The following is a 23,854-nucleotide window of genomic DNA, read 5'->3' as shown; positions in this document are numbered from 1 at the left end:
TGCCTTAATCCACCTCATGTAAGTTCAAGGTGCCACCAGCCGACCTCCTGCACTGAGCAAGGAGAGCTGCTGTGGTTGCTCGGAACAGTCTCTCCTTGCTTCGTGTTTTAGAAGGCCATTTGCGTAGATGCAAATGTGTTTTCCCCCAATCCTCATTAATTATACAAATGTATGGCTATACAGGTTGTGATGAATATGCACACACGCGCTTTATTGTTGTTCTGACAGAGCATATTGCTTATTTGGGGAAAAGAGGGAGATTTTCACTTGTTCCAGCAAAGAGGATTCTATAATCATAGAACCATAGAACAGTTTGGGTCAGAAGGAAACTGAAAGCCCGTCCAGTCCCACTCCTGCCATGGGCAGGGACACCTCCCACTGGATCAGGGGCTCTAAGCCCCATCCAACCTGGCCTGGAACCCCTCCAGGGATGGGGCAGCCCCCACTGCTCTGGGCAGCCTGGGCCAGGGCCTCCCCACCCTCAGCGTGAAGAATTTCTTCCTAATATCTAACCTAAATCTTCCAGAAGCATTCAGTTACAACACCTGTAAGTTAAGACAGGGCTAAATCTGAAGAGTACTTTGCAATTTATGCATAAGAAAATCCCTACAAACCCTAAGGAGTTGTCTTTAGTCCCCCAAAAAGCATTCTAAAGCAGAGCAGGCCTATCAGTAATTTTGGATGAAATATTTAAAGCAGCTGTGCAAGAATACACACGGTGAAATCAGGAAATTCGCTGTTTTAACACTAGACTGGAAAGAAAAGCTAGTGATGGCTGCATAGAATCATCGAGGCTGGAAAAGACCTCCAAGGCCATCCAATCCAACCACCAGACCAGCACCCCCCTGCCTGCAGAACCATGTCATGAAGCCCCACAGCCACACACATGCTGAAACGCACACTGAAACCACTGAGATATTAAATTGTGCGGTAGTTATTCCACGTGAGACCTATTATTCAATATTGTTTTGAAATACGTTACTGAATTTGTGTTCTTAAAGCTTAATCATGATTTTTATGTTTTTGCTTAATACTATTGAAAGAAGAAGGGAGAGGAGGAATGTTCACGATAAAGAGAAGGATGAAATTATCAGAGTTAATTATAAAAAAAATAAAAGTCAAGCTCTGACATGATTCAGTGAATCCTAACTGGTGAAACATCACTCACCTTAGCACAGAATTTCCCCAAAGAATAGCCTTTGTTTTCAAAATTATTAAAAAAAGAAGTAATCAAGCAGCCCAAGGAGGAATTAGCAACGCAGTATTTGTTAGCGCTTTGAAGTTAAGCATCAATCTCAAGCCATTTAAAAAATGCTTTTAAAGGCAAAGCTCCCAACACATAAAAGCTGGGGGAAGTAACGCCAGCATAAAAGCTGAATTTGCAGCTGTTTCGTACCACTAGAGCAGCCAAAGTGAACTCATGAATCTGGCCTTTAATTTGTAATTGATTTTATGACTCCGCAGTCAGCTCAGGAACACAGGTCTCTATGTAGGAGGAGACCAGGGAGACATCAATTCTCCAGACTTTGTGCTCACAGAGCTCGACACTCAGCCCGTCGGTCCCCGACCACCTCTGCTGCTGCAGCACGCAGTGGGGCACGGCAGCTCTGCCTTTACGGACCATGGAGGAGTGGTCTTCATGGCATGTGATGGCACACATCTCATCTGCAGCGGCTGCGAAGCACCCAAACAAACGAACTGCACACCCGTTACCTGTGGAACCGCTCAAATGGAACGTTAGCCCCTGCTTTGCAGGAGCCCTGCATTGACTTAACTTGGTTGTATCCAAGAAATTAGATACAACAACCTTTAATAATTTAACCAAACTATGACCTGGTTGCCTCAAACACAGCCTGTATCAAGCATTTGGTTACGTCTGTGAAAAATCTGTTCTCATTATCTTGTTGTTCTTATAAATTGGTACATAGAAAAAAGTAGGATCTGAAAATTAATCATAGAATCATGGAATGGTTTGAGTTGGCTGGGTTGGAAGGGATCTCAGAGCCCATTCAGTTCCACCTCCCTGCCATAGGCAGGGCCACCTCCCACGGGATCAGGTTGCTCCAAGTCCCATCCAACCTGGCCTTGAATACCTCCAGATAGATACTTCACACCATGGCAAAACAGATGGAAAGAAAGAAATTAGGGAAATCCTCCACAGCACATCCAAGCACAACCCTAGAGATGTATCAGAACAAATACAGAGAAAGAAATTATTACATACATATAGCCACGGAGATGCATGTTAGGAACAGTATTGGAAAGATTACCTCCACCCAAGCCAGCCCCTGAAGACCTGCTTAGGCGAATGTTTGTCCTCACCAGCTGCTCCCAGGGTCCTTAGGAAATAGGGATGCCCTTTATTACAGCACCAATTTCACTCCTGCTCGCTCTCTCAGGAGAACAATAGCTAAAAGTGAGGCAGCCCGCAAGGACGAGACACAGCATGAGCTTTAAACCCCTTAGAAGCTTTGGGAAGGCTGTGAGCTTTCCAAGGTTTGCTGTGTCTCCACAAAGAGGGTTACAATAGCACAAAAAGAAGCTGAAACTAGAAATCTGCCAAAACGTTCTTTTCTATGCATTCTAGCAAAGTAGTGCAGGGCCTTGTTGTGCCAAAAATTTCTCTTTACGTTCAATTCAGGTTAATTTCTACCTATTGAGTGTGAATTTTGAAACGGGAATTAAAAACTACTCACAGTGTGCTTATTTTTCTCTTGGTTTCCTCTCCAAAATAACCAACAGCACACAATTTGTGCCTAGATTTTCCTGCAGCAAGAGTTACTAACATCCACCAAATGTGATTTTGGATATCCTCAATATATTTCTACACCAGGATGATGCACAGAGATCAAGAACTGACCCAGGATCATAGAACAGGCTCAAAACAAAGACAAAATCCAACCGCAGATGTCTCAACCAACTCCTTTCTACCTGAACTACCAAAGTCTTTCCTTCCCTTTGCCAGCAAATCAGCTCAAATTTGTGCCTTCTGTGGACCTACTGATCCAGAAATAGATTTTCTATTTGTCATGAAATCCTAGACCAAATGCCATGCTAGGAAATAAAAGGTCAAAAATCAAGTGCGATGTATGACTCCTCCAGATGCCGGTGGCATGAGGACAGGCTGGGAGAGTTGGGCTTGTTCAGCCTGGAGAAGAGAAGGCTGCAGGGAAACCTTAGAGCAGCTTCCAGTACTGAAAGGGGCTCCAAGAAAGCTGGGGAGGGGCTTTTTCCAAGGGCCTGGAGGGATAGGACAAGTGGGAATGGCTTTAAATTGGAAGGGAGAAGATTTAGATCAGACATTAGGAAGAAATTCTTCACGATGATGGTGGGGAGGCCCTGGCCCAGGGTGCCCAGAGCAGTGGGGGCTGCCCCATCCCTGGAGGGGTTCAAGGATGGGTTGGATGGGGCTTGGAGCCCCTGATCCAGTGGGAGGTGTCCCTGCCCATGGCAGGGGGTAGAACTGGATGGGCTTTGAGTTCCCTTCCAACCCAAACCATTCTATGTTTCTATGATTCTTTTTGATGAAATACGTGGACTGCAATCGTCATTGGTTCCCCCAAAACCAGCAATCCAGCACGGAATACAGAATTTGCAAGTTAACAGGGACCTACACTTTAAGGGTTTTGATATGGTTTTCCTTTTTTAAACCAATGAGCTACTTCTAAGTGAAACAAATCTCATAATGAGAAACTCATGCCGGAAAAAATATCATATTCTACACTTCTGGATTTTAGCATGAACGTGCTTGTCTTTTGTGCACATCCCCCCAATTTTCCCTTGACCATTTTCAAAGGATTCAGACACATGCTTGCACTCTGGAAATGCTAACAGCACATTCAAATGGAGGATGGACAGCTATTATCACCATCAATATCTATACAACCAGTAATTTCGGTAAATCAAACCGCCAGCCCCAAAGCATTGCTTTTTAATCACAGGGTACTTTTTAATCACCACGTATTTTTATTCTGTTCATCACAGAGGTGCTGAATGACTTACCTGGTGGTTTGCTTTCTGCTGGAACACAGCGTGCAAAATAAACCAGTGGAGAGAGGACTTGAATTATCTGACCAAACTGCCAAAATTGTTACTTTTCCTCCTACTTGCCTTTGAATCTGGTCAAGTGAGATGAGATTCTACAGGCTGAGAGAGTTGGGGTTGTTCAGCCTGGAGAAGAGAAGGGTCCAGGGAGAACTTAGAGCAGCTTCCAGTGCTGAAAGGGGCTCCAGGAAAGCTGGGGAGGGGCTCTTGACTGAGGAGTACAGGGAGAGGACAACAGGGGACATTTTTCAGCTGAAAGACAGGAGATTGAGATGAGATCTTAAGCAGAAATATTTTCCTGTGAGGGTGGGGAGGCCCTGGCCCAGGGTGCCCACAGAACTTTCCTAAGTAATTGCAGGAGATCCATGCACAGAGGGCTGCAATTGAGGCACCAGACAGAGGTTCCTGCATAGCTGTCATTACAGCACATCGCCAGAGCAGAACAGCTGCTGAAGAAAACTCATCTTTGCCCCTACCACACGTTTGAATGTTGTTTGCAGGTGGATTTTTACAGGTTTCTTATTCCAAAAGGTATGGTAAGCTGCTTTTGCCAAACCTTCAGCTTGTCCATATAGCCAAGTATGGCTCCTTGCTGCTCATGAACTGAGTGACACTGCTTTGGAGGTGCCCTCTGCAGCATCTTTACAATCCGGCTGAAGAAATCAAACAACCAGAAGCCAACACACTGGTCTTGCCAAAAAAACCAACCAGTCAACCAACCTAAAATAACCCAAGAAAACCAAACCAACCAACCCCCCCCATCACATAAAGCAACCACAATCGGACTCTGAGAAGATCAACGTGTAGCTCTATTCAGACAGGTGGAGATTATTCAAGTAAGGAAGTGCCTAGAAAACCACATTTAATGTTAACTGTGAAAATGCTGGAGCACCGCAATTCAAGCACCTAACTTTTGCCACTTCCAGCACTGTGGCGGCACTCAGGAGAAAGCTGAGTCAAATACAAATGCAGTATCTGCAGTGAAATACATACAAAATTGCCAGGAAAGTAATTGCTTTTGGTGTAAACGCTCTTCTTCAAAGTTTTCTCTAGCACAGAAGTCCCTTCAAAAAGAACAAGAATAAATTTACTGCATGTGAATTTATTCAAAGCCAGTAGCTTCAGTATAATGAAATCCTCCGAAGTAAATATCTGATAACGAATCAAATGCTTAACATTTGACCCAGGAGCTAGAATTTCTTGACACACAGCTGTAATACAAAGCAGGAACCTTAGGACTGCTGGCATGGAGGAGTCAAGCAAGGAAAGTCCTGAGCACAAGAGGGCTTGACTCCTGGGAGGCATGGAGGCAGACGGCACCATGCACAGAGCCACACAGGGGTCGGGACAGCCCACACCTCAGTTCCCAAGCTGACTGAAGCTCCCAGTGCTACCAGAAGATGTTTTCTCTGCAGCGGACTCTGAAAAAGACACCTAACTCACAATCCATGCTGCACCCTTCCTCTGCCAAGAGCCACAAGAGATCCTGCATGCATCAAGAATGATGCTTTCTTCTGAGTTCTCCCCAGACTTCTCTGTCCTGTTGCCCTAGATGTGAGTAGAAGCACAATTTGTTTGTCTCTACACAGCCAGATGCTCCCATGCTCCACTCCAACCATGCTAGCTGGTTGCATCAAAGGATCCTCTCTCCTAGGACACTTAGACCATGTCCAGAGCATTGTCTCTCTGGTACCACACACCTCACTGGCTCAGGAGGACCTTGCTGCTTTAGGATGGGATTCCCTCTGCCATGGATCCTCCCACATCCCAGCTGCATCACTGCTAACACAACAAGCACCGCAGGAGTCCTGTTGGTTGTGGTGACAGCTGGGATGGCAAAGCCTGCTCCTGCAGAAGTGAGACCAACAGCCAAATCCATGGCGACCACTTTCCTTGTATGTATGAGATGTCACAGAAGACAAAATGCAAAAGCTGTCTGGATTCACGTTATCTCTGCATACAGCATGTCACTAAATCGCCCAGAAAAGCCTCTTGGAGAAGCATATGGGAAGTCTTCCCATGAAAAATGGCACCCCTGAAGTCTTTTCTAGCTAGAAACCACTCAACAGTATCTATCACTCCTGACATCTGGGACATAAGCTTCAAAGCAGTTAATTTACAATTTTAGCTAGAGCCAGTTTCTTATAGATATTGATACTCAAAGTAGATAATTGTTATTCCAGAAAGCAGAGTCATTAGAAGAGAGAAAAGGTAAAGAAACCCATGCAGCAAATCCAGAGAGCACTGCTGCCACTCCGTGCATCAGCTCTGCCAGCACGCAGGTCACAGGCACTTCTAGTGCAAACCTTCAACCAGCCCCGTCCCTATGAACTTCCAACCCTTCTCCTGAGGGCTGGCACTCATTTATCTCATTCCATGGGACTCCATATGAGGCAGTTGGGATGGTGCGGTCCTACAGCATGAAAGCACCACTCCGTCATGGACCACATATGTGAGTGTTCCTCCTGCAGTACCCAGATCTGCAACCCTTATCTTTGATGAACCCCTTTTGGCCTCCTGCATTACTGGACTTTTAAGGCAATGCTTCTACAAGATATTGCAATACTTCTAAAAGCCAATCATGAACAATTACCAAGACAAGCCTCCAGCTAGGTACCAAGCCAGGAAAATAAAGCCTGCATGCATATCTGTTGATACAACTGCAGATCACCTTTAGCACTGAGCTCAGCTCCTCAGCTGCACTAATTAATTGCTTAAGGAGTTCTCACCGTCTCACCATGACGCAGAGCGAGCAGCCATTCACACTCCTCCGCTTGCTGCCGCAGTCACGTTACCTGCTCTGTCACAAGGACCTGCTAAGGCTGGTCTCCCATCTGTCCCTTCTACAAACACTACGCGCCCCTGCTCCGTCTCCGCAAGCAGTGACTGCACAGAGCCAACTCACAGCAAGACTTCAGAAGCAAACGCTTTCTCTGTCCTCATCGCTTCCTCGTCTCTGTCACCCAGCAAGCAGCAGGAGCCTTAATCTACTGGCAGAGTTTCTAACCACACCGACAATCTTGGGGCAAGGCTGGTTTCTTACCCTGGTGTTCCATCTCCATGTGGCACTTGCAGCTGCTGAGAACACACACAAGGACCTTCTGCATGACACAGAGCTTCCCCAGACACTGAGTGTGGAGTGCTCAGAACTACCATATGTGTATTAATCTGTGGTGACAGACAACAGAAAAGAACCTGCTAAATCTCCAAAACTCCATTGCAATAAGGTCTCTGGAGAGGCTGAATAACTCCATTAGATCTGTGAATCCTTTCCCCAGTTGTTTCCAATCATACTGTAGCAAATGTCAGGAAGACAGGCCAGACTCCTGGAAGAGCTGGGCAGGAGATGGTTTCTGCTAGCAGAGTGCTTTCAGTTTGAGGTTTGCATTGAAGTTGTTACATCTACAGCTGTGATGAAAAAATCCTTCCTTGGTACTGCTTTGCAATAGCAGGAGAAGCCTGATTCCTTACTGAGTTGTGTAAGCAGAGAGGCCGAGCCTACAAGTGCCAAAAAACTGCCGTTCCCTGCCATCCTTTGGGACGCTGCAGGTCAAGGTGGAAGTACAATGGCAAGTCCGTTTGCTTTGATGCAGCGTTTGCTCTGTGGGTAAATGGAGACCATCCACTCCCTGGGCTGTCATTCTGGCACCATTCCTGACCACTAAATTCTCTTTTAAAAGAAAGAAGACTTTATTAGAAAGTTACTGGACAAACCAAATGTCAGAGTGAAAAATCCAGGGGAAGGTTAAGGAATTTTTCATCTTTATTTTTCTGATGCAGCTGCACTGGAGGTGAATGAACACCAGAGTGGTCTGATTTCCTGCCTGGTTTCAATAAATGTTGCACTCCCAGACACCCAAGGGACTGCTGTGGTTTGTCAAAACCAATTAATTTTCTTCCACAGAATGCTTCAGGCACCTCAAAATGTCGTTCGAGAGCTAGCACACGTCTAAGGAGGAGGGAAAGCTAGCAATCAGGAGCACAGCAATCCAAACGCACGCTCACCGACAGTGGAGGCAAAGCAAGAGCGAAGGCGTGTCACCTAGTTGGGAAGGGAGCTGAGGGCAGAGCCAAAGAGAAAATATCACAATATAAACCCTAGGAATACAAACAAGGAGCTGCCACTGGCGAAACATGCCAAAAATAGGTTTCCTAAGGGAGAATTCCAAGCTGAAAGTTTGTCTCTCCCACTTGTACTCTCTAGGATTCATTGCTCAGTGCTAACAGATGTCATAATGAGCCAGAAGTGACAAACTGCATACTTGTTATTAAGAAAGATTTTTGGAAGATCAGCCTTAGTGGTGGGATTCACAGGTTCTCTCCCAGCCCTCCATCAGACTCACTGTGCAGAGTAAGGGTTTCTCTCGCCTGAGCCTCAATTTACTGCCATACAGTGCACAGACCGTGATGTTTTCCTTGTGTTCTGTATTGAGATGTGAGAGCAAACTTGTTTGCAAGTAATTTTAATAATCAGCCGTGAAATGCACTAGATGTAAGCACAGTATTATCGTGCTATGATTTCTTTTCCAATGAACACCAAGACACCAACAATTTAAGGGTCCGTGGGAGCTATCATGTATATAGATACACACTACATAGATGCCAAATCCTCTCTTTATGTAGATACCTCACGCCAAATCATTATCAGCCACCCCGTCTCTTCTACAAAAGGCAGGGATGGAGAAGAATGTTTCTTGCATGCTAGCACTCTGCAAGAGGGGCAGAAGATAAAAGACAGTTCAGAGTTTAAACATTTTGTCTTGAGCACCGTAGGGTGATGGGCAAATCCCTGCCAGAGTAGGAAACGGAAAGTACAGCTGATGTTCCTAACGCACTACAGTAAGGCGCAGCCTCCTCACAATGCCCAGGGGAACCAGGAATCCAGGCTCCTTTGAACATCCCGGGTCCCTAATCTCGGGTTCAGTGTCATCTTTGCTGCACCACTGACAACAACAGAAACAAAGAACCTCCAAAATTAAAAATGACAGCATGCTGAGCAGTGAAGTGAGCTTTACAGACGAACAAATCTTTAGAAGAACAAGGAATAAATCCGCCTTCCTTTCTTTTTCTGTTCACCAACCACAATATCTTCAATGACCTACTTGTTTTTAAAAGTAATCCAACATTTACCATGACAATCTTCTTTGCTCCTCAAGTCACACAACCCCCCTGCTGCCTCCTCCTTCTCTATTTACCTGGCCTCACAATCACAGCAGGGAACTGAAAATCTGCTCCCTGCCTCCTAGCTACAAGCAAAGGCTTTGCTTGGGCATCCAACAGATGATAACTAATGCTACTGCTTAAACAATCCCTAGAGTGGCTCCTCTGATACACAAACATCTAGACTGCTACTCTGAGACCCATCAGCCAGGCATTTAGCGGAGTGCCCTGATACAAATAGCCATGCCTCTCATTGACAGCACCTCCTCACACAGGCAAACCTCATGTTTCATTCAGATAGGACTTTTCTCAGCGCTCTAACTTGCTGTTTAATATTCATACTATGGTCAGTGTCCAAAAAGCATGACAGTATTGGTTATGGTAGGTGCTGAACAAACACAGACTAAACCTGTCTTGGATGCTCACGGGTGTGAAAGGTCAGTTAGAAAAGGGAAAAAAGCCAATAAAATCGGAACTCAGTGAATAACTGAATGACAAGAACCAGACAAAAATATAAATCCCAAAAGGTAAAACAGAGAAATCCTCCAAAATACATCAAAACAAAGAGGAGATGCTCCATGTCTGTCAGTCGGCATTGATCAGCCAAGAACAACAGAAAGGAGAGAAGAATCCATAAGCATTAGCATCATCTTCCTGCTACGTTTCCTCTTTAGCCTGTTGATCTTTCTTTCTCCTTTGTTCTCTCTGCTCTGGATACGACCTCTAAAACCACTAGAGAGCCTGGCTTATCCCTAGGACATGAAAGGGTATGGAGTTTTTCCAGCTCATTGTATGCAGCATCATCAAAATTAGCTCCAAAGGATACAAGTGCTGGAAAGGTACAGATCCCTGAAGTTTACCAAAATCTGGAGTCTCCCAAGAGGCAGCGCCTCCCAAAAGCAGAGCCATCACTTTCAATGAAGCATCAAACTATAGCTTGAACCAATCCTCAGTCTTCAAAACTCTTCAATATAAGCAGATCATCCGGACTCCAATGAGGAAAGCAAGGCTGACCTAATACCAAACTCCACTCTCTGTCCCTCCCTTACAAATAATAATTTAACTCTAAATAATTAAAAGGAAATAAGCACCTAGAAAACCAGCAGAATCATTGCAGGCCAACAGGTCAGCATGGCTGGACGTGTGAAATAAGGGGCCCATGCACGTTATTCACATCAGATGTCAAAGGTGATCTGCAGTAATGAGAAACGATAAATACACTCACTTAACATGCAAGCTTGCAGCTGCAGTTTACCAGGTCAAAGCCACACTAGAACATAAAACCCACAACTGTGCCCTTGAGAAATCACCTCCATCATGTTCTCCCACTTTCCTGTCTTCCTGCATTTCTACGCAGAGAACAAAGGAGAAGGGACACATCTTATTGCTTCCTCTTCCTCCATACAACAAATTGGAGTATCTAACGACAGCTTCTTCTTTAAACCTTTGAGTACAACTCCATATTCCAGCACGAGCAGCTGCAGCTCCTCCACAGCCCAGAATCCTTAAATGATGATCAGCTGCAAGAAAACCAGGATTCAGTGGTGTCCAACACCAAGCATTTGCTTGACAAACCTACCAGGGACAAAAATGCAAACACATTTCAAGTTGAGAGGGCACTTACAGCCCATAAATAATACTTAAAATCTGAGATTTCCATCTACAGTGAATACATATCCATATTTTCTATTGTTTCATATCTCGATCAGTGATAGAGTTGCATTTTTGATTATCAGCTCTGCTCACAGGAGACTGAATCCCAGGCTACATCAATTCCCCTGTGAAAGTAAAGTAAAGGAACCATCTGGAGAGAATAATAAAACAATTAACTCTCCATTAAAGAATAATCTATGTATGTTTTTTAGAAGGCAAACTTTAATGATCTCCACGTAATTATTCATCTCGCATTCTGGCAGGGTTGGTTTGGATTTTGCCTTGCTTTGCTTTTAAATGCGGTCTGAAGGTAATGATTTAAGCAGGAACGGACCTGTGGACCACAGAGGCTCCTTCAGTTGGGTCAGGACAACCTGGCTGAGGGAGAGTTCCAGAAAGACCCATCAAGGTCTCACCGTTCCCATGGATTCATACAGCTGTGTAATGGCAACACCATCAACTTAAGAGTGTTGCTGAATATGCACAAGGATCTTAGCAGCGTGGTTGTTGTCCGGCTTGGTGGATCAGCTGTGGTTTGGGATACAGAGAGCAGAGCAGCGCACTCAGGAGATGCACGCACCTGAGCAGCAGTCTGTTGAACGCCAGCCTCATTGAACTTCTCACTGGCAGCAATATAAATCAGAAATGACTCCATAAAACTCAAGAGCAGTCCCCTCTGATTTTGCTAGCTCACCAGCTAGCTGCAAGTATTATCTTTACAAAGTAATTCCATAAAGTGAAAAGGTTCAAAGCAAACGGCTTTAAGGACTCACAGACTCATAGAATGGTCTGGGTTGGAAGGGACCTTAAAGCCCATGCAGTTCCAACCCCCCGTCATGGGCAGGGACACCTCCCACTGGATCAGGGGCTCCAAGCCCCATCCAACCTGGCCTTGAACACCCCCAGGGATGGGGCAGCCACCACTTCTCAGCCCACCCGCATCATGAATAATTTCTTCCTAATATCTAAATTTTCCCCCTGCCAATTAAAAGCCATTCCCCCTCGTCCTATCATTCCATGCCTTGGCAAAAAATCCCTCCCCAGCTTTCCAGGAGCCCCTTTCAGCACTGGGAGCTGCTCTAAGATCTCCCTGGAGCCTTCTCTTCTCCAGGCTGAACAACCCCAGTTCTCTCAGCCTGTCCTCACATGGGAGGTGCTCCAGCCCTCGGATTCTTTGTGGCCTTGTCTGGGAGAACTCATGCTGTGCCCGTTACCCTGCTAAGCACACACCCCTCTAAGGACTTGCTGACTGTACACGTGATGGAGAACAGTCCAGACTGCATCTTTACGCAGACTTGCTCAGCCTAACTACTTGCCTCAGTTTCCCAGCGGATAATGCTAATTAGCTAGTAAGTGTGCACGCCTGCACTTCATTCCGGTTTACACAGTGCTTCCCAGCCATGGATCTCAAACATTTGGAAAGGACCAAATATAGCTTAAGCTAAAATAAACTGGAATGTAAATACCAGAATTCAAACAGTCAGATCATTCCTTTAGAAAAACCTACCTGGTCTCTGGGCTTCCCAGCATGAGAACTGGCACACTAGAGAGCTGGGAAACAACGAGAGAGTGCCCAGGCAATCCTTCACTACTATTATATGTATTGACCGACTGATTGAGATCAGGCTCTGTGATACAGCACAGGCAAGTTTATCCCTCCCTACGCCTCCAAGCTACTAAGTTTTACGATCTGAAAAATCCATTTTAAAAAACCCATAAACCTGGCATACAAACTGACAAAGTAGTCACACCTGAGTCCTGCTGCAAAAACCCTGCCTCAGCTTTCAGATGTTGCAGAACGTTTTAATTCACAGCTTCTGCCTAAATGGAGCAAGTTTTGAGCCTAAGCATCTAAGGCATTTTAGCCTCTCAGACTTCCAGCCTGCTCTTCCACCTAAAGAAGAGAGGGCTCTGGGGAGACCTTAGAGCAGCCTTCCAGTACGGAAAGGGGCTCCAGGAAAGCTGGGGAGGGGCTCTTGATCAGGCAGGGATCAGGCAAGGACAGGATGAAGGGTAATGGCTTTCAGCTGAACGAGGGGAGATTTGAGATCTTAGAATGGTTTTCCTGTGAGAGTGGTGAGGCCCTGGCCCAGGTTGCCCAGAGCAGTGGTGGCTGCCCCATCCCTGGAGGGGTTCCAGGCCAGGTTGGATGGGGCTTGGAGCCCCTGAGGCAGCGGGAGGTGTCCCTGCTCATGGCAGGAGGTGGAACCGGATGGGCTTTGAGGTCCCTTCCAAAACAAACCATTCCATGATTCTGTGAACTGTAAGAGCCCATCTTCCTCTGCTAAATACCCACAAACACACACACAAATGTGCATCCCCAATCCCTCAAAGGAGGGCTCCTGCATCTGCCGACAGGCTGCACGCTGCATTGGCACAATGGCTCTGGTGCAGGATCTGCACCACCCACTGGAAAGGATTTAGTGAGGGGTGCTAACGTCACACGCTGAGCAGCCACATACAGCTATAAATTATTCATACACATTACTCTAATTATGCAAATGTACTAAAAGCTGGAGCATATGTTTCCCTGACATCTCCCAGTACAGATACAATATGGTTCTAGTAGAGAGAAAGAGTGAAAAGTAAGATGATGGGTGTAAGGAGGCTAATGATGGCAAACAGTGGCCCATGCAAAAGGTGACAGAGGATCTCCCTTCTCCCACCAAGCTGCTGTAAGGCTAGGGACATCTAAATGCTCCTCCTTGATAATATATTGTTCGCTTTGCACTCGGTGCTGAACAGAGTGCTGAGGCTGCTGAACGGCCCCGGCAGATTAAAATAAACCCAACCAGTTTGGAACAGGAATGTGTTTATCTGGCATCGCACACTTCCTCTTATCAAACATGAGGAGCAGGGGAGGGCACAGCGATGGTGTGCAGAAGCAGGCTGTGTGCACGCTGGTAGTAGAGGGGGAGGGAAAAGGGAGAGAGGAACAGCAAGGATGAGACAAATAATGGGAAGATAAAGGACCAGACAGCTTGGGAAGCAAGAGCGTGGAGCCATCATGTCAATAGGATACAGAGCTCACACTGTGGGTCAGCCCCCAGATGGGCAATTGCTGCTGGAAAACTCCACTAGGTCCTTTCTCCCTCACAGCACTGGGAGGAAGGCATGTGTTCAGCGCTGCGGTACCATAAGCAGCTGGCTGTGAGTGCTGCCCAGGCTTTGGGCTCAGACTCCTTCTCTCAACTCTGTCGAGCACAGTGCACCACTGGGCATTGATGGGCTCCCAGTCTGGAGGCTGGGGCTGACTCCTCAGAAGGAAAAGGCCAGATGCACTTTGCCACGGTGGTTAGAAGTCCCAGCTGTAGATTATGGTACTGGATTGAGTATCAGAAGATTAGCATCTTATTCCAAACTCTGCTGTGTGTAAGGTCCCCATCCCTGTCCTTCTGCAAGCACCCAGTTGGTCTGACAGAGACCTGTGCACTGTGCAGGGGGCTCCAATTCTCTAGCATCAGTCATTTAAAAACCCATAAACACTTCCCAAACTCTCCAGCCCTCCTGAGTGGCCAGGTGAGTGTTTCTATACTCAGAGAAAACGAAACAGCAACTTAAACATCATGTCACACCACAGCTACTCGGGAGATTTAGACTGTTATTATTATGCCAGTAGTTACCCAAGATCAAAAAAGTTGAACAGAAAACCTTGGCGGCTGCTTTGATAAGAGCGTGTCTCACCTCCTAGTGCTGGCATTAAAGAGCCTCTCTAGCTCAGTACCAGCAGTCTGGTAAGGGATGCAATCACACAGCCACGTGAAGCACTCGGTACTGCAGAGACCCCGTGACAGGAGGGGTGCTAGTGACTCCAGGAATATGCAAGGTGGATGCTGCTTCAGCTCTTCAGATCCAAGCCAAAACCCTGCGAGTATACTATTATTTTTAATGCAAGTCCTCATTTGTGCAGAGCTCAACTGCAGCTCCTCATCTGTGGCTGCCTCTACTCGACGGCCACGCTGTATCGGAGAAGGGACAGGGCGGCTGCAGGTGATGCTGTGAGGCAGACAAAAGTGGGGATGCCTGCACAGGTCCTGGTCACTCTGCTGCAAGCCCTGGACAGCAGGATTTCTCCTTCCCTTTCACAAAGGACCAGATGAATGAACAGCAGCACTTCTGCCAGGCAGAGATGCCAAACTGGCAAAACAAAGCTGAGAAAACAGCACAAGATAACAAGCAAGAATAAAGGACAGGCACGAAAATGCACTAAAGTAAAATCAGATGTTGATTACAAGCTCCAACTGTAGCCCTTTCTGCTGTGCCACGTTCAGCAAAGCCCTTGTGGGTAGCAGGCTGCATCCTGAAGGGCATGAGTGTCTCCTTTCCCCTGGCTCAACCTGCTTTCCGTGCAGTCACACATGGTGAGGTCCAAGCACAACTCACGCCGAGGCTCGCTGCTCACCCAGCTCTGCCAGCAAATGGCTCTCCACACCCCACCCTGGGCTCGGGTTTGGGGCCGGCTGCGCCGTTATGGAGTGGGTGCTTCCTCACCACCAAGGCCAGCAGTACCCATATCTTCCAGTCAGACACTGGGGGGGCAGCCCGAGGCACTGTCTCTTGACTTCCCTCCGCAGCCCAGAGGAAAGCGTAGGAGGGCGCAAAGCCAGCTTGTCAGACTTGGAGCTCTGTTCATTCCAACCACGGAGCAGCACAGGACATGGAATCATGGAACAGTCTGAGTTGGAAGGGACCTTAAAGCCTCTCCAGTTCCAATCACCCTGCCATGGGCAGGGACACCTCCCACTGGATCAGGGGCTCCAAGCCCCATCCAACCTGGCCTGGAACACCTCCAGGGATGGGGCACCCACAGCTTCTCTGGACAACCTGGGCCGGGACCTCCACACCCTCACAGGAAAACACTTCATCCTAAGATCTCATCTCAATCTCTCTTTTGCTGCTGTTGGTCCTACCATGAGTGCCGGCACAGTAGGACAGTGGCAGGTTGTGATAGGGCTGCACCAGCACGGGAAATCTCTCAACCACAGAATCCAGCCTGGAGCAGATTTGTGCAACGTGAAGAAATCATCTAGGCTGGAAACAAAACAAATTCATCCACTTTGGTCCAAAGCCAACAACTTTTACTTGTGCCAAAACACTGAAACAACCAACAATTTAGTGCATGTAGCAGGAAATGTCAAAACCAAACATTTTCTTGTCCTGCAAAGTGACAGAGTCCACCGCAGCCACAAAGAAATTCACCAACAGAAAAAGGGACTTTTAGTCTGATATTCCTCGCTTTAGAATCAAATCATTTAAAGAATTTCTACCTTTTCAGCCAGCACTTCAGGGTTCCACATATCAGAGTTAGATCAGCAGTGATGTGTGCTCTCAGTTATCTCTGGCGAGCTGCGAGGGAGGTGAGGACAGAGGCAGAGCAACATGCCCTAATCACTGAGTGATGGGATTTGTTCTGCGGCACACCTGGAGCAACCAGCCAGCCAGCACCATGCGGCACCACGAGCACCCGGAGGGCTGAACACCGACTGCACTGGGCAGCGAAGCAACTCAAGAAGGCACAGTGCTCCCTACTGCCCTGAGCCCACAGTGTTCAGGTATATGTGAAGCCCCACCACAGCCAGGCTGACCAAGGGCAACTTGTGGACCTCAGTGTTTTCGAGGTCTGGACTTCAGGAGGGAAGTGAGGTGGTTGCCTCACAGCTGAAAGGTGAGCCCCTGGCATGATATCCCTTTGCATCTCCGAGCTTCTCACCCTCCTCTAATTGCTACAGAAAAGTGCTCCACTCAAACACAGCAGCACTTGATGGGTGTAAGTTTGGATCATCTCCCCAGGGGAAGCATACGAGAGGTTGTCCAGAGAAGCCATGGCTGCTCCAACCCTGGAGGTGTTCAAGGCCAGGTTGGATGGGGCTTAGAGCCCCTGATCCAGTGGGAGGTGTCCCTGCTCATGGCAGGAGGGATGGAACTGGATGGGCTTTGAAGTCCCTTCTAACCCAAATAATTCCATGATTCTATGATTCTATGACTGCCTCGTCACCCTGCAGGAGAGGAGGGAAGCAGGGGCAGTGATCATTAAGTACCTCAACTCTAAGAAATGACTTAAGAGTTAAAATAAAAATCATTCTTGGGTGGGCAGCACTCCAGCAAGATAAAATATTCAGTGCTATTATGTTCCTGGACACCATATTTCTGACAATAAATTTCATGGCTCATATGCCACAACCGTTACAGAATTGCAGTCAATAACCAAAGAAGAGGTCCACATCCTTTCACAGCAACCCAAGAAAAAAAATATTAATAAGTAAAGCTGACAAGCCTCTGAGGAGAGTATTTTTGTTATTATTTACTGGTCTACCGCTTTGATAGTCAAGGCTGAATGGGAAAGGCAAAAGCCATCTCTGGCACTGCACCACTCCCAGTGCTTGCAGGATTCATGGACCCATGAGAGCTGGCAGTGGGACCCACCGCCTGCACTGCAGACCTCACTGAGCTCAGGAGGACCCGTTTTGTCTCCAGTGGCACTGGAGCACTTTCCCCCCTACTTCTAACATCAACCCTATGCACCTTGTCCAGATGAAGCTGGGTGCAACGGGTGGGCAAGAGGACTCCCTGGCGAGTACAGCTCTTGAGCTCTTCAGGACGAAGCACTCTGGGCAATTATCTCACATCAGTGAAGCTATGCTGGTTTGCAATAGCAAGGATGCGGTCCTCAAGTGTCATTCACCTGATATTGCATTTATGAATCAAACTGATCTCCACATCTCATGCTCACTCCTGGGGATCCACGGACAGCCCCTTGCTAGTCCTTTCTAGTGTTTTAATGGCTGCAGGTTGGAATTTTCAGGAGCTCATTTCTTGGCTCCAGGTGGTTTATGCATTCACCAGACACAATAATCATGCATAGCTCTCTTCCTTCACAAGTAAGTTCCAAAACAGATTTCAAAAACCCCCTTCAGCCCCTCTGTAGTCAGTTTATCCGGTATTAATCCATTAAAGCGATGCACTCTGTTCTATCAGAAGAATTAAACAGAAGAAGTGGGAAGCTCTCTTACCTGTAATTGACTAACTGGCCAATGGGAGTCAAGTGCTGGCAAATTGGAGGTGTAATTTCTATTTAATTATGGCATTAAAAAAATTACATGATACACCTATTTAACATGCAAAGGAGCAAAATCAAAGCTAATAAGAATAAATTGTAAGAGAGGACATGTTCAAAATGTAGTAGCAGTGGTTTTTTTGAAATGTGCTCTGCTAAAGGGAACACTGGCCCTTGCATCTATTTATTGCCTAGAAAACTTACAATCATGGAATTGTTCGGTTGGAAAAGACCTTTGAGACCATTGAGTCCATCTGTACCTGTCCACAACTGAACCACCCCTGAGCACTTCCTCTGCCTGTCTTTTAAACCCCTGAAGGAATGGGGACTCCACCACCTCCCTGGGCAGCCTCTGCCAGGGCCTGAGAACCCTTTTGGTGAAAAAACTTTTCCTGATGTCTAACCTGAACTTGCACTGGTGCTACTTGAGGCCATTCCGTCTCATCCTATCCCTTGTTACTTGGGAGAAGAGACCAACACCCACCACACCACAACCTTCTTTCAGGTAGTTATAGACAGTGATAAGGAATAGCCTCATTTTCTCCAGGCTAAACAACCCCAGGTCCCTAAGCCACCTCTCACAAGGCTTGTTCTCCATACCCTTCCCCAGCTCCGTTCCCTCCTCCAGATGCGCTCCAGCCCCTCAATGTCCTCTTGTAGTGAGGGGCCCAAAATACAGGATTCGAGGTGTGGCTTCACCGATACCAAGTATAGGGGCATGATCCCTTCCCTGTTCCTGCTGGCCACGCTGTTCCTGACGCAGGCCCAGATGCCAAGATGTCCCTGGCTTTGATTCAAAGACCTTCCCAACATGCAAAACTGCACTGCACAAATGCATGGATACAATCCAAAATGTGTGTTAAAACCACAGTGGGGTATACGCTTCTCATGCTGCGCACCGAGTTTCTATCAAAACTGTTGAAGTTCAGTCGAGACGGATGCAAGCAAAGCCCAGACACGCCATTCTAGAGCTCAGATATGAACACAAACGGATGGATGAACTATGAAGAGTTTCCCAAACCTTCAGTGAAACTGATTTTTAAAAGCATTTAAAAGTAAATACTGACACTTCTGTGTTTAGCCAAGGGGTTAAACCTAACAATACAAACCATGAATGCTCCTGCTGAAGCCAGTACAGCTCCAGTGAAAGACCATAAGCGGCCCGTACATCATTGGTATCTGAGAAGAACATGCCACTGCCATAAGGAAACACAAACACAATCCAGGCATTTTTTTCTGGAGCAACAAATTTACCATGCTAGAGAAACCCGTTTATTTTAGATTAACAGCATAACCCTAATTTCAAATTATTCCATTTTGAAAGAGCTAGCACAGCAGCCTGGGAAGGGGAAACGGAGAGGCGTAAAGACCCTTTGATCCACAAACCTAACAAAGCACGGTGATGCCATTCTGTATCTGCCCTATCCCAGCCCAGGCACCGCTGCCAGGCAACGAGGAGGGCTGGCGGCTGCGCCCGCCGTACCCCGGCCCTGGGGGCCAGGGAGCACGAGGCAGATGCCAGCATCCATCACAGCGGTTTGTTTTGATTTGCGAACAGAAGCCAAACAAGAAATACAGTTTTACCTGCAACGTGTATTTAAAACCAGAGAGCTTCCAATGGCCAGTCAAATTATCCTTCGAATATTCCCTGTGTTGTCAACAGCAGTTTAAAATCAAAACACAAATTAAACTACCTTCAGTGCCTGGAGGAAAGGTTAGTTGGAGTTAAGATGCATTTAGTGTGTCACATAAGAAAGAAAACCACAGGAACATGCTCAGATAGTGACATGCAGCCCAAGAGACAGACAAGATACAAAACAGACTTGCTCCCACACACTCGATAAATGCATCGAATCGACCAGCAACCAGCAGCGCAGCCAGGCACGGCCCCACGCCCGGGGTGAGCCGGGAGGGTGACTTATTGCAAGTATTCACGCAGGTGATTTCTGCAGATGAGAACATTCATTGCCACAAGGCAGGCAGCACAGGTAAAAGACAGACAGCTTACCCCTCTGAGCTGCTGGACTCCACCAAATATCCTCATCACTCCATCAATCTCCTGCTCCAGCCTCCTGGCCCAGTACTGCATACTGCAAGAGACAGAGAGAAAGACAGGAAGAGGAAGGGAAAGAAAGAGAGAGAAAGAGTCAGAACCCTGACACTTAGCAGATAAGCAAGGCTGTTGAAGGGAGAGGGAGGAATTCAGTGCCCTCAGCTGAGTTACCCACTCTCTGCAGCACTGGGTGCAGGCACCGAGATCCCGCGGCTGTGAGAATTACAGCTCGGGCAGGTTATAAATGTCAAGGCCTCAAAATATACACAAAGGCACCATAGAGAGAAAAGGGGGAAAGGTACAACAAAAATTGCAAGGCATGAGGGGTTTTTTTTAATTCTTCTTACATAAACAGTTGCAGTAGATAATTATTTAAGCCCAGCGTGATTACCAGGGTCAAAGTGCTGTGGCATACAGAGAACACCAACTGCTTCCGAGCAAACACAGAACCAGGTCAGGCCCAGAGACGCCTGTCCTGCTGCAGCAATGGATTATCGCTGCGGCACAACAGGGACCTGGGCAGAGCCAGGAGCCGCTCACAGCGCACCGAGTGAAGGAGGGCGAGTGTTTTGTGCCTTCAGCTAAGCCCAGCCTGAGCCAGGGACTGATTCTGTCCACCGTGGGCAGAGCAGCCTCCTGGGGCAGTGGAAAGGGCCAGGAGCCACCACCGGGCATCTCCTCTGCCCCGGCCCCTGCACGGGGGCTGCCAGACCTTCCAACACGCACAGCGCCCACCGATACATTCAACCATAGAGATTTCTGCTTACAGCAATAACACAAGTTAAAAAAAAACAACAAAAAACCCTCTTCTAAATCCACCGAACTTGATAACTTCCCTTCTTTTAATGAGATTTCCTGACTCCAGCCGCTGGCCACGCAAATGTCAAAGCTCCCATCTGACCTGGAAAAGCAACGCTCGATTGCCTCTGCACCACTCCCCACTGCCATCGGTGCTTTCTCCACAGCAGCATTCACCTCTCAACGCTACAGCAGAGAAAGGAGGGAGGGAGCATGAGGAGCAGAAGGTGAGGGCAGCATCGTAGCAAAGTGCTGGTGGGAGGGAGCAGCTCAGGGGTTTTGCACTTGGCTTGGGTTCACAGAGCAATTAAATTCTTTAGGCAAAGAGAATGGATTGTGAGCAGCCCTGAAGAGAAGGACTTGGGATGCTGGGGGATGAGAAGCTCAACAGAAGCCAGCAATGTGTGCTTGCAGACCTGAAAGCCAACAGTGTCCTGGGCTGTATCCAAAGCGGTGCGACCAGCAGGTCGAGGGAGGGGATTCTGCTCCTCTGCCCCGCTCCCGTGAGACCTCCGCAGAGCACTACGTTCATTTCTGGAGTCCTCAGCACAGGAAGGACACGGAACTGTTGGAGCAAGTCCAGAGGAGGCTGGATGCCTCCAAGGACTGGAGCACCTCCCATACAAAGACAGGATGAGGGAGTTGAGGTTGTTCAGCCTGTAGAAGGGAAGGCTCCGGGGAGACCTTAGAGCAGCTTCCAGAACTGAAAGGAGCTCCAGGAAAACTGGGGAGGGGCTCTTGATCAGGGAGTGCAGGGATAGGAAAAGGGGAACAGTCTTGAGCTGAAAGACGGGAGATTGAGATGAGATCTTAGGCAGAAATGTTCTCCTGTGAGGGTGGGGAGGCCCTGGCCCAGGGTGCCCAGAGCAGTGGTGGCTGCCCCATCCCTGGAGGGGTTCAAGGCCAGGTTGGATGGGGCTTGGAGCCCCTGATCCAATGGGAGGTGTCTCTGTCCATGGCAGGGGGTAGAACTGGATGGGCTTTGAGGCCCCTTCCAACCCAAACCATTCCATGAATCTGTGATTCCCCAGACAGCCCACACACGCCTCCCCACTGCCCACGGAAGAGGCTGTCCTGGAGATCAAGCAGCAAAGAAACCCATCTAAGAAGTAATGCCACAGAGGATTCTGAATTACACAGCACAGCCCCAAACCAGCGAAAGCTGGGCAGAAATATCAAAGCAGAAAGACGCCTGGACAGGCGGCAGAACAGAGCTGCAGCATCGCTTGTGAGGGGTGGGGGGGACAAGAGGAGATGGAGGGAGGGACTGGCAGACAGACGCGTGTTAATCACACGGGCAGAATTCATGCCAGTTAATAACATACAAGGCTGGGGATGGAAACAAGATTAAACTGTGCATGCCAAATCTTTTCCAGTGTAACGCATGCTATTTCCCATGTTCCTGCAGAGCTAATGCTGGCTGGGTAAGAGGCAACAGCCAGGGAAGGAGGAGACATCCACGGAAGGAGACAGGTGAAGACAGCTGCAAACCTGCCTTTCTGCCAAAGGAGGGGAAGCAAAGCCCTCAGTGGGACTGTCAGGGTGAGGAGAATGGGTCACAAACAGAGCTGAGGGAGGAGCTGGGGTTGGTTTTCTTTTCCTTTTCCTTTCCCACTCATTTTAGTCACCATAAAGAATTTATTCAAGCTGTCCAAGTTATCCATAAATCCAAAGTATTTTCACCAGAAATAATCTATTTTTACACAAGGCATTCATTTAAAAAAAATTCATTGAAACACCAAAATGGATTTTTTTTAAATTACTTTTTCCTCTCCTCCAGTTTGTCCAGTGAACTAAAAAATAAGATCAACCATGTGCTCATACTCAGCCACAGGTATGAGAAACCCCGCTGAGGGCGTATGGAGCTGACACCTTTCCTTAACTTCCAGCTCTCTCAGATCCTCGATTTCAGTGACATCTGCCTGTGTCAGCTCCCTTCAGGAACACCCACACCCCCATGGCAAGGGAAAATTCCTGTCCATCTTGAGCTGTATCCACCACCATCACCAACTGCTTGTATCCACATAAATGCCACGTAAGGCCAAGGCTTCAGAGAGGATTAGCTCCACGGGAAGCCAGAGGCACCAGCATTACACTGTTAGTATATGCAAAAGAGATGCCGAGCGCTCAGTTGGGCTGGGATTTGAAATTAATTTCAATTTAGTCAGATTTGTTTAAAAAAAATTGTTTTAAACTTATTCCACCCCCTGCCTCCGCCCCGAGAAGTACGAGTATTTTAGGGAAAAGCCTGTGGATTCTTCATTCATGAGACTGTGACTGCCTTTAATAGCACATCCTTATAATACCCAGCCCTCAGCCTTATGATACCTGTCTCTCAGCCCTACGATACCCGTCTCTAAGCCTCACGATACCCAGCTCTCAGCCTTTCAATGCCTCCCTCTCAACCCCACAGCCCAGCAGTTTCCCAGAAAGTCCAGCTAAGCCTTGTAGCACAAGCTTTAGACCCCACTATTAAAAACAGAGTGTATTAAGCTATCAAAAAGGGGGGATTTCTGCATAGCTGACACCAGGTTTCTAGACTAAAAGCGTAACAGCAGAAGCAGCTTCATTTTTTTTGGTGTAGTTTGCTGTAGGAGAGCTTTTACCAGCAGTACTAAAAACTCTTTAGGCCACCTAGCACATCCCTTACCCACAGGACTGGCAAAAGCCCTCGTGTGTGTGTGTGACCCGTCACCGTGCCCTGGTAACGTCCAGGACCAGAAGGCTTCAGAGCAGGCCACATCCCAGAATTCGCAGGTTTCCTCTCACTTGCCATATGCTGGGCTGAAAGCTACCATTTAAAAGAATAAATTACATAAACCCCATTATTATTCCGTCTCAGCTGACCTTCTGCCTCTTGTTTCTCCGCCACAGCCTCTGCGCTTCAAATTTTATATAAGACGACGGCAGCAAGGATGCAGAGGGTAAAGAAGCTGAGAGCCCATTATGAACATGGAGATTTCTCTTTGAAGCGTGTCTCCTACGGAAGCGGTGAGCAATAAGACATGACAGTCATTGCATTGCTGGGCCATTACGGCACGGCTCAGGTGGCATTACAGGGCTTGAGGAGCGATAACTCCTCCAAACACGGA

General features: G+C 47.5%; 1 protein-coding gene across 2 annotated transcripts in view; it reads right to left on the bottom strand.

The window, feature by feature from the left end:
• Nucleotides 1–23,854, bottom strand: part of CACNA2D2 (calcium voltage-gated channel auxiliary subunit alpha2delta 2) — a 206,675-nt gene that overhangs the window by 160,935 nt on the left and 21,886 nt on the right. For both annotated transcript variants that reach the window (XM_054076733.1, XM_054076734.1), the window contains exon 2: nt 19,920–20,001. In XM_054076733.1, coding sequence (XP_053932708.1) covers nt 19,920–20,001 — 82 coding nt within the window. The remainder of the gene's footprint in view (nt 1–19,919; nt 20,002–23,854) is intronic.

This window comes from Cuculus canorus, chromosome 11 (genome assembly GCF_017976375.1).
Source record: "Cuculus canorus isolate bCucCan1 chromosome 11, bCucCan1.pri, whole genome shotgun sequence".
Classification (NCBI taxonomy): Eukaryota; Metazoa; Chordata; class Aves; order Cuculiformes; family Cuculidae; genus Cuculus; species Cuculus canorus.
This window is presented reverse-complemented; position numbering and strand designations above follow the sequence as displayed.